This window comes from Hippichthys cyanospilos, chromosome 8, assembly GCF_059441005.1.
Source record: "Hippichthys cyanospilos isolate Australia breed blue-spotted pipefish chromosome 8, RoL_Hcya_1.0, whole genome shotgun sequence".
Taxonomy (NCBI): Eukaryota; Metazoa; Chordata; class Actinopteri; order Syngnathiformes; family Syngnathidae; genus Hippichthys; species Hippichthys cyanospilos.
In genome coordinates this window covers 17,730,353-17,747,261 of record NC_142376.1, presented here as the reverse complement: position 1 = coordinate 17,747,261, position 16,909 = coordinate 17,730,353, and the positions used below count along the sequence as shown (strand labels likewise).

The following is a 16,909-nucleotide window of genomic DNA, read 5'->3' as shown; positions in this document are numbered from 1 at the left end:
TGACAGTGAATATCTTTCACAAAAATATGCTGTCTTGATGGGTGCAACTACTTTGAACCCCTACTTTGAAACCTTAAGCATATTTTAAAACTCAAAACCTTAACCCAAAATTGAAGCCCAAACTCCAGTTTAAAATAATAGGACAGAAATTAAATTTAAAAAATACATTAATTAATTAAGGGCACAGGACAACAATAAAATGAAGAAGAAGAAAAAAATAAGGGCAGGGGATTTTTTTTTCTTAAATCTCTTGTCTACCAACACCGCCCGCCCGGGACGGGCAGCATTAAAAAAAGAGCACCGCTACTCAACGTCACTATGACGTTTCTCGTGGAGATTGGCAATGGCACGCTCATGCTGCTAACCGACAAGACTGTGGTGGGAGAGAAATAAGTCTACGAAATCAGAGTATAACTTAAAAGGTAATAGTGCCGTTTTATGAATTATGCAATGCCCTACAGATGTAAACTATGGGTTTACGATCATAAAGTGCGCTCCCAGCTACACATTCGATTCCAACGCGTCGTTCATACAGCTCCTTGTAATAGATATAAAGCTTCACAATGGCGTCAAGAAAGAGTTTAGCTGAGAGACACGATTTGCGTCGACGAATTGTTTGCAAGACATAAAATCAAATTTGCACTTCAGGGCGCTTTTTTGTCTTCTTCGGCCACATACTAAAGTAGTGGATTCACGTATTTATTACGTGTTGCCTCTAGCGGTCTTTAGTATCATTGCAAAAACATAACTTCCAAGTATCGGGCGCAGATTCATGAAGTCGTGAACCGTTTGCAAACGTCTTTCTCGGGCGCTGGTCATCAAATATCGGGCGTTTAAGTTTGTCTATTTTAGAAGCTCTTTCGTCGTATCTTAGAAATCGATCTGTGCTAAGAGGATTTCAAGATCCGCTAAAATCGACAGCCATAAGTAACGTATGTTGCCTTATTGTCATGCTAGCGTCGTTCCAAAAAATAACGAAGCCCTAAATTCAGTTTACTTCTATGACGTTGCACAACCAACAGAATATTTACATGTGACGTGTTTGGTCATCTTTGTGCTAAGAGTTGCTAATTTCTGGTTCCTGCTCGTTCTTCTCCAGATACATGTCTTCTCCAAACAAAGAAGTCGAAGATGATGGGTTTGAAGACGTGGAGTTTGTATCAGTAAGTCACTTAATTTTACCTAAGTAAAACCGCATCAAAATGCCAATTTTAGATATTGTAATAATGCACATCTCACTGACAGGTTCATAAAAAAAAAATCAAAAGAATGTCAGAATTGATATATTTGTATTCATCCAGCACCTCAGCAGATGACTTTCTAATTGGATGTTGTGCTACGCTGTACTTTCCATAGGAAGCCCCACTCAGACCAGTTCTGGCGTGTGTTGATCTGCTGAGCGATAGTGATGAAGAGGTCTGTCCGTCCTCATCTGAAACGGTGAGAGACCAAACCAAATGCATATCACAATTAGGTGTCAAAATGTGAAACTTGGTTCATTCTTGGCCATGGCCTATACTTTCCTGAAGATCGAAGATCAAATCAACCGTCAAAGGGCACATGTTGCTTCTACTTTGGATAGAGTGGCACAGCAGGTGGATCTGGAGAAGCGGGAAAGAGCGGACAAATGTAGAGCATTCAAGGTTGGCAAACATCAATTAAATTTGAAAAGTTAGTTATTGAATGTTTGGAGGTCCCATTTGCATGCCAGTGATATCTTGAGCACCTAACTTGGCACATTAAGACTTTTGTTCTGGATAATGCTTGGAATCCATAAAATATAGTGTATATTTCTGTGCCTCATGAAATATATTTATGGAGAGAATTTCTTAGTTTTTTTATTATTTTTTTTTTTAATAGTTTTCTTAATCTACTTTATGGTAATTAAAAACAACCATAACCGGAATTAACGTCAAACGTCAATTACTAATATCAGTACTCCTTCTCCCACTGCTCTACTAATATTGGTTTCACAATTTTCTACTCAATAGTCTAGTAACATTTGTAGCGTATACCTGAGGTGGGCTTCTTATTGTTTTGTTTTTTTTTGTTTTGTTTTGTTTTGTTGGGGTTTTTTTTGCTGGTTCGACAGTCATCAGCGCAAACTTTTGCAGACGTTGTGACGGATTGATCACACCAAAAAGGCATCGAGTAATGGCAGGGAAGAGTCAATTTTTGCATTATGATTATGATTTTGCCGTGAATCCTGTACAAACTTCCATGAGAGTTTCATCTTCTTGGTGGATTTTAACATCATTCTCTTTTTAAGTATTTACACAATCCTTTACAACAAATTCGAACAATGGCAAAAAAGCCAAACAATAGAAAAAAAAAGACGAATAATGAACGAAGTAAAAAAAAACACTGTGAAAACATGATAAAACACTTCAAACCTTATTTAGAACACTAAATTGTTATTAACACTGACAGCACCGCTAACACCCTCCAAAAATTGCAAATAATCCACTGATATTCTACCAAGTCCTCACTGTATGGTATAAATAGATGGAAAGCACATCTCTGCATTCTCTGCTAGCACAAACGGATAATGAGTTATGGCCATTTAAAAACAATAAAAATAAAAAATTACTGCATACAGGGGTGTCCAAATCGGTATCCTGCATGTTTTCTAGGTTTTGTTCCTTGACACACCTGATTCAAAGTATCAGCTCATCAGCAAGCTCAGCAGAAGCCTAATAACGATCCTGATCTTTTGAATCAGATGTGTCGGGGGAAAGAAAGCTGAAAAACATGTAGGACACTGGCCCTTGAGGACGAAGTTTGAGCACCCCGCTGTAGTATAAAAGTCACCTAATGCTTGCATACTATTGAGCTACAATTGAAAATGTGTGGAAAAACAATTTTTTTGTCGTTTCTCCTTCTTCTCCGCCTTCTATGTCCTTAAACAGCAAGTGCTTACTATAGTATACAGTGAAATTGACTAATGCTTGCATGCTACTGAGCTGCAATCGTGTGAGTGAATACGTATCTGATCATCATTTATGTGCAATTAATTGGACAGGGAGGTGACATAAATCTCTTAGCTTGTTCTAATTAGCAACTGTTCAGCATTCGGTTGTTACTGTATTGATTGAAGTTTACACCACATGAGACCGATGGGCTTCTTAACTGTGAAAATACTAAACCATGATAAGCCAATTGACACATTTAACTGCAGTCCGCCACCTAGTGACTTTATATTATAATCAACGATTGAAACGCCGCGAACAAACAGGCAAAACACGAATAGAACAAAAAGGGTTCAATTGAGCATTGTAACCTGGGTCAGTGTTGGTCTTCACATGCTGGTGGTGTTGCTAGCCTTGCTCGAGCTTTTGCTTTTTTCCGTCGACAAAAGCGGGGTATCGGACTGATGAACATCTGATGGAATGTCTAACCTGATAATGACAACGACAGATGAAACACACACCTTCCAATACTCTTATTCTGCAGTTTTTGTTTTTTTTAGCGTTTCCATCACTTGTCAGTCCGTCGGCAAAACAGGACAATCCATCTGCTGACGGACTGCCCACCTCTGGCGTATACTTTTTTTTTTCTTAATATTTGAAAGCCAAAATGATTAACTGCCTCAGTAACCTAAATGTGTTTATCTTTTGCGATTCTATGTGAATAATCTACAGTTTAAATATACAGTGGGCCCCCGTGTTACGAACTTAATCCGTTCAGCGGCTAGGCTCGTAACTCGAATTGCTCGTATGACGGGCAATCCAAACCTATGTTAACTAGTGAATGCGTGCAACGTGTGCAAAAACCTTAGGTAAAAACATCACGACTTTATACACATATTAAAAATTAGTAACATAATCTACTGTACAGTTAAATTAAATAACATAAATATACAAAGGAAAAATGACATTTACCTTTGGGGCGACGTGAAATGAGCTGGTGGTGGGTGGAGGCACAGGGGAGCAGAGACTAACTCGCAGATTTTTTTTTTTTCCTTAAACGAGAACTTTTCTTAAACAAGAACATATCACCGGCGATTTCCTTCTCTTTAATCCATAATAGAAGAAGCCACTCCATTTTGTTGTTGACCGAGGTCTGTCCCCTGGCAAGGAAAGTCTTGCCCTTAGAAGACTTGCTTGCTTTAATAGCTTCCGTCTTCTTGAGAAACGTAGCGATTGTCGAGCGTTTACGGCCATACTCACTAGCAAGGTTAATTATGTGTGCGCCTCCTTCGTATTTTTTTATTATCTCCTGCTTTGTTTCTATTGTCATCATCCTCTTACTTCTTCCTTTACCGCCACTTGCAATTTTAGAAGCCATGTCTACCAGATAAAGTTTGCAAAGTCTTCACAACACACCGACCAACTCGTGCCATCAGGCTATATGAGGGTGTTCGGCCAATAGCATATCGGCATTTCTGTGATTGACGTGACACAGGCCAATAGCATATCTGCATCTCCATGACTGAGGCCGTGACTGTGACCTTAATCGACCAATAGCATATCGGCATTTCCGTGACATGCAAGAAAAGTTGTTTTGTTGATGCATCAAAGCGAAAAAAAATAGCCTGGACACACTGACCGACATGTTGGATGGTTGGTAAGACGAAAGGTTTGTGCGTAAGGGGGGGACCAAAAACGCCTCAGTCCACGTTGTAAGATGAAAAATACATAAAACAGGGGGTTCGTAAACCGGGGGCCCACTGTATTTTGCGAAAAGCATCGTTAGACCTCAAACTATTTGAAACTGAGTTTACTGTAGACAGGTCATGCACTCCATGTTGCTTTTAATGCTTCTCTTCATTATTAATCATCATCTGAACTCTTTTAATCATTATGTCAATTCATCAGTTTCTATCCTCCCACTCTGGTCGCCATTGTAGTATCATTGGCAGCATATGAAAGATCCCGCTCAACCCACTGACCTACTGTTGAGAGTGATTTTTTTTTTCTCACGTTTTAATTCTAGGTTTTCATTACATATCAAATTGACTATCAAAAAGGTTTTTTTTCTCATCATTTGAAGTTTACAGATTTTATCAAATATGAAGATGTTTTTGGGAACATGTTTATTATGTAACTCGCAAGTTCTATTCAAACAAAAGTACATAGTTACAGAAACAGTACCAACACATGGCTGCATGTTTAGGTTTTTTTCATTGCCCTTCATCACAAGACAAAATCGCGTTAGCAACACAATGCTTTTAAAAGATTTTTTTTTCTGCATATAGCTTCCTGTCTCCCTTTGTATTCATCCATGTGTAAACGTGTGTCTGTTCTCTTGTTACTTTTTTTATTCAGGAGAAACTAATACAACAAAGAGTTCATGCACAGCAAGAGCTTGCGATTAGTTCAGTGAATGGAATGAATCTAGAGGCAAAGCGCTGTGTGGACATGTGGCTGAAAATGCCAGGTATGTAATTTGTCTGAATTAGAAAAAAAAAATCACGACAGTAACAAGTAACTTGTAACTTCATTAACCTTGAACATTTTGAAATGTATAATTTGCATTTGTTGGACCTGCCTCCCCCAACCTGCGCCTTATTTTTTTCCCAGGTCTCCGGCCTGGAGTGGTCAATTCTGGTTTGAAAAGACGACGCCGTGCCATTTTCCCCTCGAACACTTCAAGTAAACAAACATGTCCAGTTATTAACTGCTGTCGTGTGTATGACAACATGTCCCTTCTTGATGGACATTTAAAAAGGTTGTTATGGTGTATATTTTTTGTTTGTTTTTTTGTTTTGTTTTTATTCTTTTTCTTTCTTGCCAATGTAAATATGTTGGTCAAAATTCAGTTTTTTTTTCCCCCTTAGGTTTGACCATTCACCTTGTGATCCAACCATCAGCCTTAAAGGAAGTACCAATATGCTATTCGCCTGTGTGGCCTGTTGTCATTATTTTCAGACGAAAGAAGGGTGGCAGAAACATCTTGAAGCCAAGGTTTCCCTGCTTTTGTAAAATCCTTTTTTTTTTTTTTCCTTTTATTGAAGTGAGTGTTTCCTTAGGCATCTTCACCTCATCCCGAAGGTCACAGCATGTCTCAGAACTACCAGCGCATTGTGTGCTTCGCCTGTCCTGCCTGCTACCTCTTCTTTAACCTGCGGGATGAATGTCTCCAGCATATGTCAGCAAAAAATCACTTCACTGAGTCCCTCACAATGAGTGGTGAGAGATCTTCATATGCATTTTTACAGTGTATGATCAAGTATATTCTGCCCTAGAAGTAGTTCAGTATATAATGTACTGTTTAGATTGCTGATGAGGAAGGTGTCTGGCCAGTGACCACTTTTTTTTTTCCTGCCATGTTTGTCTCTTTTTTTTTTTTTTTTTAAAGACACCAAAAGAGAAGTGGTTCCAGTTCCGGTCCCACAGCCAGCTAAGAATCGCCTCATTGCCTTGTGCAGAGACATCCCATTCACTGTCCGATGCTCTGTATGTCACAAAGTGCTGACTTCCCATCAGGCAGCTCAAGCTCACTTTAAGTAAGTTCCGTCCTTTTTGGGGTTTTTTTTTTGTTGTTTTTTTTTTTTTTTTTTCATTTGCCATATGCATTGCTCATTAGCTTTTGTTAAAGCTCTTGATTTAGCAAATGTTTGAAATGAGATCCATGATTCTTAATTACTGATGATGATCATAATTAGGAATCCAACCAATTAAACAATCGACCGTTCCTTTTGTGCTGCAGACGTTCCTGAGCATGGTATTGATTTTCCCAGCAGTCTTTCGCATTTCATCGTTGGGGAGATAATGAACATTATTAAATCTACCTTGCATAACATTCAGATGTAAACTTAAGAAATAGCTGTGGATCAGTTTAATTTCTTGATGGTAAACCTTGTTTCTGCAAACCTTTTGAAAACATATAAAGATATCTCCCCTTTTAGGTTTGACTCTCTCCACAGCTCTCTTACCTCCAAAATGATATACCGTATTTTCCGCACCATAAGGTGCATCGGATTATAAGGCGCACCATCAATGAATGGCCAAGTTTCTAAAAAACGACATCTATAAGGCGCACCGGATTATAAGGCGCTCATAGAGTTGAAACCGTAGTACTGGCTGGGGTTGCATTATGCATCCACTAGGTAGAGTTGCGTTATGCAGCCACGAGATGGTGCTTCACTAAAGGGAATGTATTTAAAAACAATCAGCAAAGTCATCAAACTTTATTAATAGAATATAAACTTTATTCATAAAATATAAGTGTTCTATGGATATTATACTAAGAAATATTTGTTATTAAAAAAAATCAGATGAAACAGAGAATGCGTTATTGGTAATTGCTATTTAACTACTAAACAGGAGCCGCAGAATAGATCCAGATCAAGCCATGCACTTGTGAACGCTGCGCCACAATTCTTATGATTTTCCCCTCTGCATGCACAATATATTTTTGACCAGCTATTTCATTATGGAGCACAAAGAAGTTACAAATAAACAAAAGTCAGGGAAATTTAAACGACAAACATGCAACGGTATGAATTTGGAGCCAAGCGAGGGTGAAGAATGTTGAAAACTTAATGTTTTTAGAGTGGACAGTAGTGTGCTGCTAAGCACAGTTTAGATTTAAGTAAAAAAAATGTTTATCATCAAAAATGTATAAAACTGGGTTATTCATAATTAAGTGGAAATGTATTACTTGAGATTGCTCAGTGGAAGAGTGGTTAGTACGTCTGCCTCACAGTTCAGAATCCCGAATTCAAATCCAGTTTGCTCCAGCCTTCCTGTGTGGCATTTGCATGTTCTTACCATGGTTCTGGCCGGACATTCAGGCTTCCTCCCACACTCCAAAAACATGCATGACAGGTGTATTAGACACACTAAATTGTCCTTAGATGTGAATGGTTGTTTGTCTGTGTGCCCTTTAATTGGCTGGCCACCAGTTCAGGGTGTCCCCTGCCTACTACCCAAAGACAGCAGGGATAGGCTCCAGCAAGTCTGTGAGCATAAGATATATATATATATATATATATATATATATATATATATATATATATATATATATATATATATATATAATACACACACACACACATACATACATACACACTTTAGATACGACTTGCTGCCAACCGTCTTATTTTGCTCTCATTTTCTTTCCCAAGTGTGAATTGCAGACATGGCAGTGCAGTGGCCAAGGCCGATTTGACAGTGGCACAGGTTGTAAAGCAACTGCAAGTGCGAGGCCAGTGCTCTCGCTGCTGTTTAATCTTCTTGAACCAAGCAGAAGTGGAACGTCACAAAGCAGACACCCAGCATGAGGTGGAGGTCAACACAACCATGGAACAAGCTATTCTCCAGTATGGCAGGTTTGATGAAAGACCACACAGTTACTGGTCTAATCGCAAAGAGAAATGTCCCAACTCTGGAACATCAATTCATAGAGGAAGCACGACGCGGTGTGAGAGTGAATTGATTACGGGCAAACGGAAACAATCAAGCAGCACAACCGCATGGTTCTGCGAGTGTGGTCTGATGTTCTCCGAGGAAAGCTTGGCCAATAATCACCTATTATCTGTGAACCAAATCAACTACAAATGCGGTGTATGTGGCAAACACATGAAAGAGTCTTCCATTACCCGCTTGCACATGAGCCGCTTTCATGGGGGTGCGCATCTCTCCAACTTCTTTTTCTACTGCCATACGTGCAAAGTGGAAATGCCTCGTTTGGAAGACATCATGTCACATGTTCTGGCCGCACACAGTGGTCACACCTTCTTCGTTGAACAGGATGTACCTGAGGATGTCAAGGCATCAACCAGCATCAGCGGTCAAACTGACCCGTCCACTTCCAAGTCCACAATTTGGCCCGTCGCAGAGGAGACTGCGCCGCCGTCCTCTTCGAGAGCCGCGCCCACTTGGATGTGCCGGATGTGCGAGGACGTGTTTGACTCGGAAGCCGCTGTCCGCAAACATTGCGGCGACATGAGAAACCACAGTTTTCAGAAGTTCATGTGCGGCCACTGTCCACAGAAGTTCTTCAAGGAGTCCACCGTGCAGAGGCATTGCGTCACCGAACACGGCGGGCAGATGAAGAGCGCCTACTTCTGCGGCCTTTGCGACAGCATGCAGTTTGAGTCTGAAGGAGCGTTCCTACTCCACTACAAAAGCCTGCACAGTCACGATTACTACTGCATAAGCAACAACGAACATGTTCAGCCTGCTATGAATATTTCACCTGTGGATACGTGTCCCTGCATGAACTCGGAGAAGAACAAGGATGAAATGAAAAGGGCTTACACGCGGTGTATGAAGAGACTGGCCTCTGAAGGACTATGTCAGTATGTATGCGCTACCTGTATGCTTTCTGTACCGTCTTACGTTCAAATCAAGACTCACGTCCACACCACACATGCTGCATTGAACTCGGACAAGCCCTTTGAAGTAGAATGCCAAACTTGCGGGGAACGCTTTGCGGCCATTCCCAAGTACCATAACCACCATCATGCCCAGCACTGTACGTTGGAGCCATGCGGAAACTCAAGCACCGGCGAGAAAGATATCACAAAACCATCCCAAGCACTGAATCACGTTGAGGTCAAGGCACAGCTAAGTGGTACTTCCAATTTTACTTTTTTTTTTTTTTTCACTACAGAAAAAAACTTGGTATATATGGAGTTTGGGGAACGTGCTCTGTTGTGATTTACAAACATCCTCAAGTAACAGACACCTCTTCCTAAAAAAGGTTTATAATTATTACTGTGGCGCCAAAATGCCACAACATGCAATACTTTGATTGGTTTGGCTTTGACAAAAAGTGTAAAAAAATGTTTGTTGCCACAAAGGAGCATAAGTTTAACCCTTGTGGCATTTTTACAAATTATGGATTTATTTAATGATATCATAAAAGGATCGGGGGGGGGGGGGGGCACCAGGGAGCTGAAATTTCCAGCAGATGATCAAAATATAAAATTTCAAAATGCAACTATTCTGATATTTCTGTGTGATTGCAGCTGGATGTAGCCAGTTAATGGCTATGTCTTAAAGTGTCATTGTCTTTTCATGCTAGAAAGACAGACCATACCATTATATATATTATATAAGATAATGGGATTGAGAAAAGCTCTGAATGTTTTGCTCCTTTTTTTTTTTGTTGTGCTGGAGGTGGGCATTCCTTCAGGAATGAGACCATTTGTGGATGAATTGCGCAGCTCTAATATTGTACTTTAAACTTTATAGTAGTTGAGACTGAATCAACAGTGCCACTGCTGGTTTCAACCAAATCCTTTGCTTAAAGAGTTAAGTAATTAATAAATGAAAGTTGTATTTTTTTTTCCCCCCTGCAGAGACATTACAAAGCGCTATGTTTAAAATGGAGTCGACAGAAATGGAAGTTGATCAGAGTACTCCCCAAACCCAGCCTGGCTCTTGCTCACCAGGTAAATATTACACTTATATTGTATTTCAATATGGTAATACACACCTAATGATTTTTAACATTTGCAGTATGCTTATATTCCGTGTGTTTTTTTGTCAGCCCAAATTGATGTTGACTAGAAGAACGTTTTCACTTAAGATAATCTTTTAGAGAAAATTAGGTGTTTTTACTTTTGATTACAAGAAAAGTCTTTTTTTTAAACGTTATCCACGCATTTTTTGCATCTTTTGTAGTTTTGAATAGGATTAAAGACTAGCACACTTTGGTGAGGAAACATGGCACAAAAAATGGTTGATACTTCATGGTAATATTTTGATTTAATGTATTGTTTTGTTTTGCACTGCAGATGAGTCTGATGTAAAGATGAGAGAAGCACTGGCTTTGAGTGCAGAAGATCAGGAGTCAGCAGGTTTGTAATTGACACCAGAGACAAGATCCACTCAGTTACATGTTGATTGTTAACTTAATTACTAATGCTGAACACTTCACGCAAATCTTTTACAGAGATCGAAGAGGCTCTTCAACGAAGCCTTCTGGACTTCTGAGGAGACGTTTTTGCACATTGTTCAATAACGAGGTTTTGCACTTTTTTGTTGGTATTTCGAAAAAAAAAAAGATGTCTTCTGTTTTGTCTACATTGCTGTGGAAACAATAAAGCACATCACAGTCACTTTTGTTGGGAATAGCATATTCTAATGGTTATTTGTGTTTATAAAGGCATTAACACACACAAGCAACAGACAAGAGACTTAAATACTGTACTCTGGGATGGGATTCAAGTCCATAGGCAAGTCAGACACATCTTTTCTGGACCCAAGCTAGTGGCTTGACCTGGGTACCATCTAGTGGCTTAAACAAATGTCGCAGTTTGAATGGTAACAAACTTTTAGGAGTACTGAATGTGTAATTTTGTGCATGTGCCAGTGGGAACTTCAGGGGCATTACAGTAAATGCTGCAATACACACCCCCTCCTCCGACTATATGTAGCTATAACAGACATGGCAACCTCTGGAGGAGTGCCATCCCCCATGTGATATAATGGTAACTAGACCTACGATTATATTTAAAATATATTGTTGGTAGTTAAGAACACATTTACTGCATTTCGACGTTTTTTAAAATTTATAATAATTCACTTCATTCACATATAATGAATCAAAATTCAATGTCCAAAGTCATATTTCTAGATGGGCGATAAGGTCCAAAAGTCTCGTTTTTTTAATTTTTTAATGTATTTTTTCTAAGTACGGGTGGTTATGATTTTTCATCAAAATAAGTGTTTCAAGGTTTGCATAATTTAAAAAAAAAATTGCGCGCAAAATAAGGAGTAGGTGGGTCTCGCGGTTGCTTACGTATATTTCATATAAGCAACAAATCGCCAGGGGATGCGCTGACGTACACACAGTGTTCCGGATCGGGACGCATATACTACTCCACTGGGCTCTGCGCAGCCGGGTAACAAATGGTGAGATCGGAAGTCCATCGTGACAGATTTGGTGCAAATATTACTTCCTGGCCCTGTAGGCAGTTTTAAATATGATCGGTTAAATAAGTCACATTGTAAATTAACTCAGCTACCACTACTGGTTGGCAGCATGCATTGAGGTGTAGAGACTGACATTTTTTTTTTTGGGGGGGGGGGGGGGGGGGGGGGGCGTCATTCACGTACGAGAAGCAACGCAGCATGGAGTATAATAAAAATTTAGATTGTAAATGTTTAAATGTAAATACATCCCCCGATGCCCCGCACCTGGTCAATTGTTACTGAACATCGTAATAACTTCTAATCATACTTTTAGAGATGGCACTAGTTATAGTAATATTAGTTTTTAATTTTAGTATTAAATAATTAACAAGAATAAGACTAGAATAAGTTTGGATGACCTCGAGGGTGGTCCCCGGAACAGGTTTAGTAACCGTCTATTCGGTACTCTTCGGGAAACTTCGACGAAGTCGAGCAGAGGAAGTCTATGTCCATGTTTGGCTATGTTCCCCCGGGCAGTCAGCTGGACACGACAGTTTTGATCGGACCGATCACAGAGCAGCTACTCGCACCACTCCTTTCAGAACAGACCACTTGGAAAAACATTTAGAATATTTTACACGTCCATAATCAACAGACATGGCCCAGGCCAAAATACAAGCTAAACTCAACGAGGTGTCCTGCGGCAAGTTCAGTAGAACTATGTCTATGGCGGACCGGGCTGGACAACTTTTGTCGAATTTGGATCAGCTGGAGATGAGGTAACAAGTGGATTACGGGACCTTGGTCACGCGTGGATGCGTTTTGCAGAGTCAATTATTGTTTGCTTGTAAACGCGCGTGGTTGTCGCGCTGATTTGTCTCTGCAAACGCGCGCGTGCGTGTGCGCAGGGTGGAGGCGTTACGCGAAACCGCCTCGGCCATGGAGCAGGAAAGGGAGTGCATCCTGGAAATGATTCAATCCTTACAGAACAGTCAAGAAATGCATAACATCAGTGCCGGTGAGATCATTCTGACGTCAACTTTTTGAACAATTGTCTTTTATTCCTGTCCTTCAATTCTGCTGTGTCCGAATTCGTTCTTTTTTCTTCATTTTTGCTTTGTGCACAAATGAAGTTATTTTGGACCTCTATGTAGGTGTTAGTGTGAGAGGGAAAAACAAACCAATATTGTGCAAAGTTTTGTGGCTTCCAAGGTCCGCCTACATGGATCTAGAGAGCTGCACGGTCAAAATTTGCATTATGAATGCCTCAATCAATCAATCAATCAATCAAATTTTATTTATATAGCCCTAAATCACCAAAGTCTCAAAGGGCTTCACAGAATGAAAAGAGGTCATACAGAGACATCTTTTCAATGTAAGGTACACAACAGCATCCCCTGTCAAAGCTCCCAGAAGGGGAAGGAAAAACTCAAAAACCCCAATTTGGGGAAAATCAGAAACCTCCAGAAGGGACCACAGGTGGGAGGAGCCCCCTTCCAGGCCCACAGGTTGAAGTATGCAATGCATACAATGAATGCATCAATGCATTTATGAATCTGTAATAACATATAGAACACTAGGGCGGCTCATTTTACGAGTGGTTTGCACATCTGCTCACAGTTCAGAGTCCTGAGTTCAAATTTGCTCTGGCCTTCCTGTGTGAAGTTTGCATGTTCTCCCACACTCCAAAAACATGCATAGCAGGTGAATTGGACACTAAATTATCCTTGGGTGTGTTGTTCGTCTCTGTGTGCCCTGCAATTGGCTGGCAATCAGTTGAGAGTGTCCCCTGCCTACTACCCGATGACAGCTGGCATAGACACAAACATGCCAGCGACATTAGTGAGGATCAGCGGGTATAAAAAATGGATGGATGGATAAAATGCTACATACAATATGATAGTAATACAGCACTATCATGGATGGCCCCAATGTGAGAGGACATGGGAAAGGACAATCAGATTAGCCGTTTATTGGACAAGGTAGTTTTAGTCAGTTCTGTTGGTCCATAACAGTTTTGCCGAATCAGTTCTCAAAACTGTGTTTGTATGCAGTGACAGTCTGACACAGGGAAAGGAGCATGCGTAGACAGATTTTTTTTTTTTTTTTTTTTTTTTTTTAGATTCACTATTTAGTGTCAAATACTTGCTGTCAAAAAGGCTGAAGGAGGAAAGCTAATGTGGCGGCACATCAGGGAGAGGCAAGGTCGAAACACAAGATAGCAAGAATGGACGGTGAGTGGTCGGGTACAGGCCGGTTCGGTACACAGGTAAGCAAGGCTAGTCGTGGGCTGGCGGACGGCCGGGTCAGAACACGGTGGCGGACGGCCGGGTCAGAACACGGGAAAGTAGGCAAATTAGGAGTGCTGGAAATTTCAGCGTAATGCATCAAGACAATCTGGCAAGTTCTGGGAATGAGAGACCAGGTTATATACAGACGGTAATTAGCAGCAGCTGTTGGTATTTAGTGCCTATTGGCAGAGAGGTTGAGCAGGTGTGGTGAGACAAAGAATGAGGTGCTTGATCGATGATAATAATAAAAAATATCACTGTACTTTATTGTAGTTCTCGCAATACTTATTGTAGTTCTCGAATATAGTTTAAAAAACTACTTAATGATGAAATTAAATATGTTGCATTCCATCATTTCAGATTCCTGTGAATTCAACTGCATTATTCTTGTTCTAGGAGAGAAAGAAGAGTTAACTTTGACTGCAGACCGCCTAATGGGCCGCACATTGTCGGTGGAAATCAACGTGGGCACTATTAGGAACAGCCAGCAAGAGGAGGCCCTGCGCAAGGCCACGTCCATCATTGATGAAATCGTGAAGAAGCTACTGGTGGACATGGTCGAATCGAGGCAGCAGCTACTTGCCCTGCACTCGGCTTGCGTGACGGATGCGCCGCCTGTGCCTATCGACCAGAAGTTTCAGGCCATTGTTATCAGCTGTGCTCTGGAGGACCAGAAGAAAATCAAGAGAAGGCTTGAGATGCTGCTGAGGAACATTGAGAATTCTGAGAAAAATATCAAGATCATGGATCACCAAAAATTAGAGGAGTCAAAAACTAACAGCGGTCAAGCGTAATACTAACCCAAACCTAAAATGTCCGCTGTCTTAAGATGATACAGTGCATCCAGAAAGTATTCACAGAGCTTCACTTTTGCCACATTTTGTCATCTTACAGCCTCATTCCAAACTGTATTAGTTAGTTCAAAATTCTAGACAAAGAAAGAGCACAGTGGAAGATGTTTGGAGCCACCAGGACTCTTCCGAGAGCTGGCCGGCCGTCTAAACTTAGCGATCGATGGAGAAGGGTCTTAGTCGGGGATGTGAGCAAGATGGTCACTGTCAGAGCTGCGCTATCTGTGGATAGAAGATAGCGTTCAGAAGGACAACCTCTCTGCAGCAATCCACCAATCAGACCTCTCTGGTAGAGCGGCCAGAAGAAAGCCACTCCTTTGTAAAAGGAACATGGCAGTCTGTCTGTTTGGCAAAAGACACATGAATAATTTTCAGACCACGACAAACAAACATTTCTGGGCTGACAACACAACGATAGAACACTTTGGTGTGAATGCCAGGAGTCATATTTGTTGGAAACCAGGCACCACTCATCACCAGGCCAATGCCATCTCAATTGAGGCATGGTGGCAGCATCATGTGTAACGTGACAAAATGTGGAACAAGTGAAGCGCAGTGAATACTTTCCGAATGCACTTAATGTGATACATACATTTCTTGTGTATCTTGGGGCCAAAACCACCACCACACCAGCAGGAAAAAGTTTGACACAGCTTTTGAGAATCTTGAGGTTTAATTCCACTACCTCAGTGCATGAAGATGATACAAGTCACGTTAAACTGAGGATTTGTTTGCATTAAGCTGTATCTCTGTGCACAAGTGAATAAAATTGGTCTCTTTACCAGTTGGAGGGAGGTACAAGTCTTTAATAACGTATATAAAGTATAATGATTTTCATCATTTTTGTCAGCGTTCTGTCAGCCCCATTCCTTAACATCGTAGGGGTTACTGAAGCCCGTTGCTGACTTTGAATAATGGAAGGTGGCCAAAGCTTCTGGGATCAAACTCCATGTCTCTTCAGTCATAAATCCCATGTGATTTTTACACTCATAAAGTCAAACATTGATATGAAGTGTCGATATCCCATCACTTTTCTTTTAAATTATCCAACACAAAAAAGATGATTTCCCTCTACCAGTAGTCGGTATTCAACGTGATATCCTTTTTCATATTAGCGCAGAAGATCTGTTTGTTTGTGAAAATATGCACGTTTGAAAAATTGTGTCTGACGAGTACAAATGGAGTTGATTGATAGTGAAGGAAACCGGGGTGGCTCAGTGTTGTAGTCTGCCTATTCCAGGCACTCTGGCTTCCTCCCACAAAAGCATGGCAGGTGTATTGGACACTCTAAATTGTCCTTCGGTATGATTGGATGCGTTGTTTGTCTCTGTGTGCCCTGCAATTGACTGGCAACCAGTTCAGGTTGTCCCCTGCCTACTGCCCAGAGTCAGCTAGCTGGGATAGGCACCAGCAAACCCGTACCATTCACACATTCAATTACTCTAAAGGGCAATTGAGAGTGTCCAGTACACTTGTGATGCATGCTTTTGGCGTGTGGGAGGAAGCCGGAGTTCCTGAAAGGAAGCCACACGGGCTCGAGAAGAACGTGCAAACGCCACGCAGGAACGCCGGAATTGAACTCGACACTCTGAAGTGTGAGGCGCCCAGTTGCTGCCCATTCCTAAATGTATTCTTTTTCCAGGTGCACTTTAAATGTGCAAACAAAATTTGATACTGAATTTTCTGTCAAAATAAATGTCATTTTGTAGGGCAATAAGAACATGCTGTATGTGTACAAGTACATGGATTATTTACTGTAGTAGTAAATTAGAAATTGAAACAACGGCATCTTCTTAAGTCAGTGCTTCTCAATCATATTTTGCCAAGTCCCCACTTGGAAAGAGAAAGCACCCCCCCCCCCCCCCCCCCCCCCCCCCCCCCCCCGACGCAATGACTATAAATAACATTATCTATCCTTTTTAACATTAGCAAAAGAAAAAAAAAACAATGTAAATCA

At 40.8% G+C, this 16,909-nt stretch overlaps 2 protein-coding genes across 3 annotated transcripts; both read left to right on the top strand.

The window, feature by feature from the left end:
• The first annotated feature begins 329 nt into the window (after positions 1-329).
• On the top strand, positions 330-11,032 carry znf451 (zinc finger protein 451). 2 transcript variants are annotated; one of them, XM_088420643.1, is made up of 13 exons: positions 330-422; positions 1,100-1,163; positions 1,357-1,440; positions 1,530-1,643; positions 5,268-5,379; positions 5,523-5,670; positions 5,780-5,906; positions 5,972-6,131; positions 6,301-6,448; positions 8,072-9,522; positions 10,253-10,345; positions 10,691-10,753; positions 10,849-11,032. In XM_088420643.1, the coding sequence occupies exons 2-13, from the start codon at positions 1,104-1,106 to the stop codon at positions 10,887-10,889; spliced, it is 2,601 nt and encodes an 866-aa protein (XP_088276769.1). In that variant the 5' UTR covers positions 330-422; positions 1,100-1,103; the 3' UTR covers positions 10,890-11,032. The 2 variants fall into 2 exon arrangements, with proteins under 2 accessions (XP_088276769.1, XP_088276770.1); XM_088420644.1 differs by lacking the exon at positions 330-422 and adding an exon at positions 756-932.
• A 1,275-nt stretch (positions 11,033-12,307) lies between these two features.
• bag2 (BAG cochaperone 2) lies at positions 12,308-15,740 on the top strand. Its single transcript, XM_088420667.1, has 3 exons — positions 12,308-12,589; positions 12,719-12,828; positions 14,498-15,740. Exons 1-3 carry the CDS (start codon positions 12,468-12,470, stop codon positions 14,893-14,895), a joined length of 630 nt encoding a protein of 209 aa, XP_088276793.1. The 5' UTR covers positions 12,308-12,467; the 3' UTR covers positions 14,896-15,740.
• Positions 15,741-16,909: the final 1,169 nt, after the last annotated feature.

What these genes read in the sequence shown, in the direction of transcription:
- bag2 (XM_088420667.1), top strand. Translation starts at nt 12,468, where the DNA reads ATGGCCCAGGCCAAAATACAAGCTAAACTCAACGAGGTGTCCTGCGGC. An exon ending in TTGGATCAGCTGGAGATGAG is followed by an intron (nt 12,590 to 12,718) that starts GTAACAAGTGGA and finishes GCGTGTGCGCAG; the next exon opens with GGTGGAGGCGTTACGCGAAA. An exon ending in AATGCATAACATCAGTGCCG is followed by an intron (nt 12,829 to 14,497) that starts GTGAGATCATTC and finishes TTCTTGTTCTAG; the next exon opens with GAGAGAAAGAAGAGTTAACT.
- znf451 (XM_088420643.1), top strand. Translation starts at nt 1,104, where the DNA reads ATGTCTTCTCCAAACAAAGAAGTCGAAGATGATGGGTTTGAAGACGTG. An exon ending in AGAAACATCTTGAAGCCAAG is followed by an intron (nt 5,907 to 5,971) that starts GTTTCCCTGCTT and finishes GTGTTTCCTTAG; the next exon opens with GCATCTTCACCTCATCCCGA. An exon ending in AGAAGATCAGGAGTCAGCAG is followed by an intron (nt 10,754 to 10,848) that starts GTTTGTAATTGA and finishes AATCTTTTACAG; the next exon opens with AGATCGAAGAGGCTCTTCAA.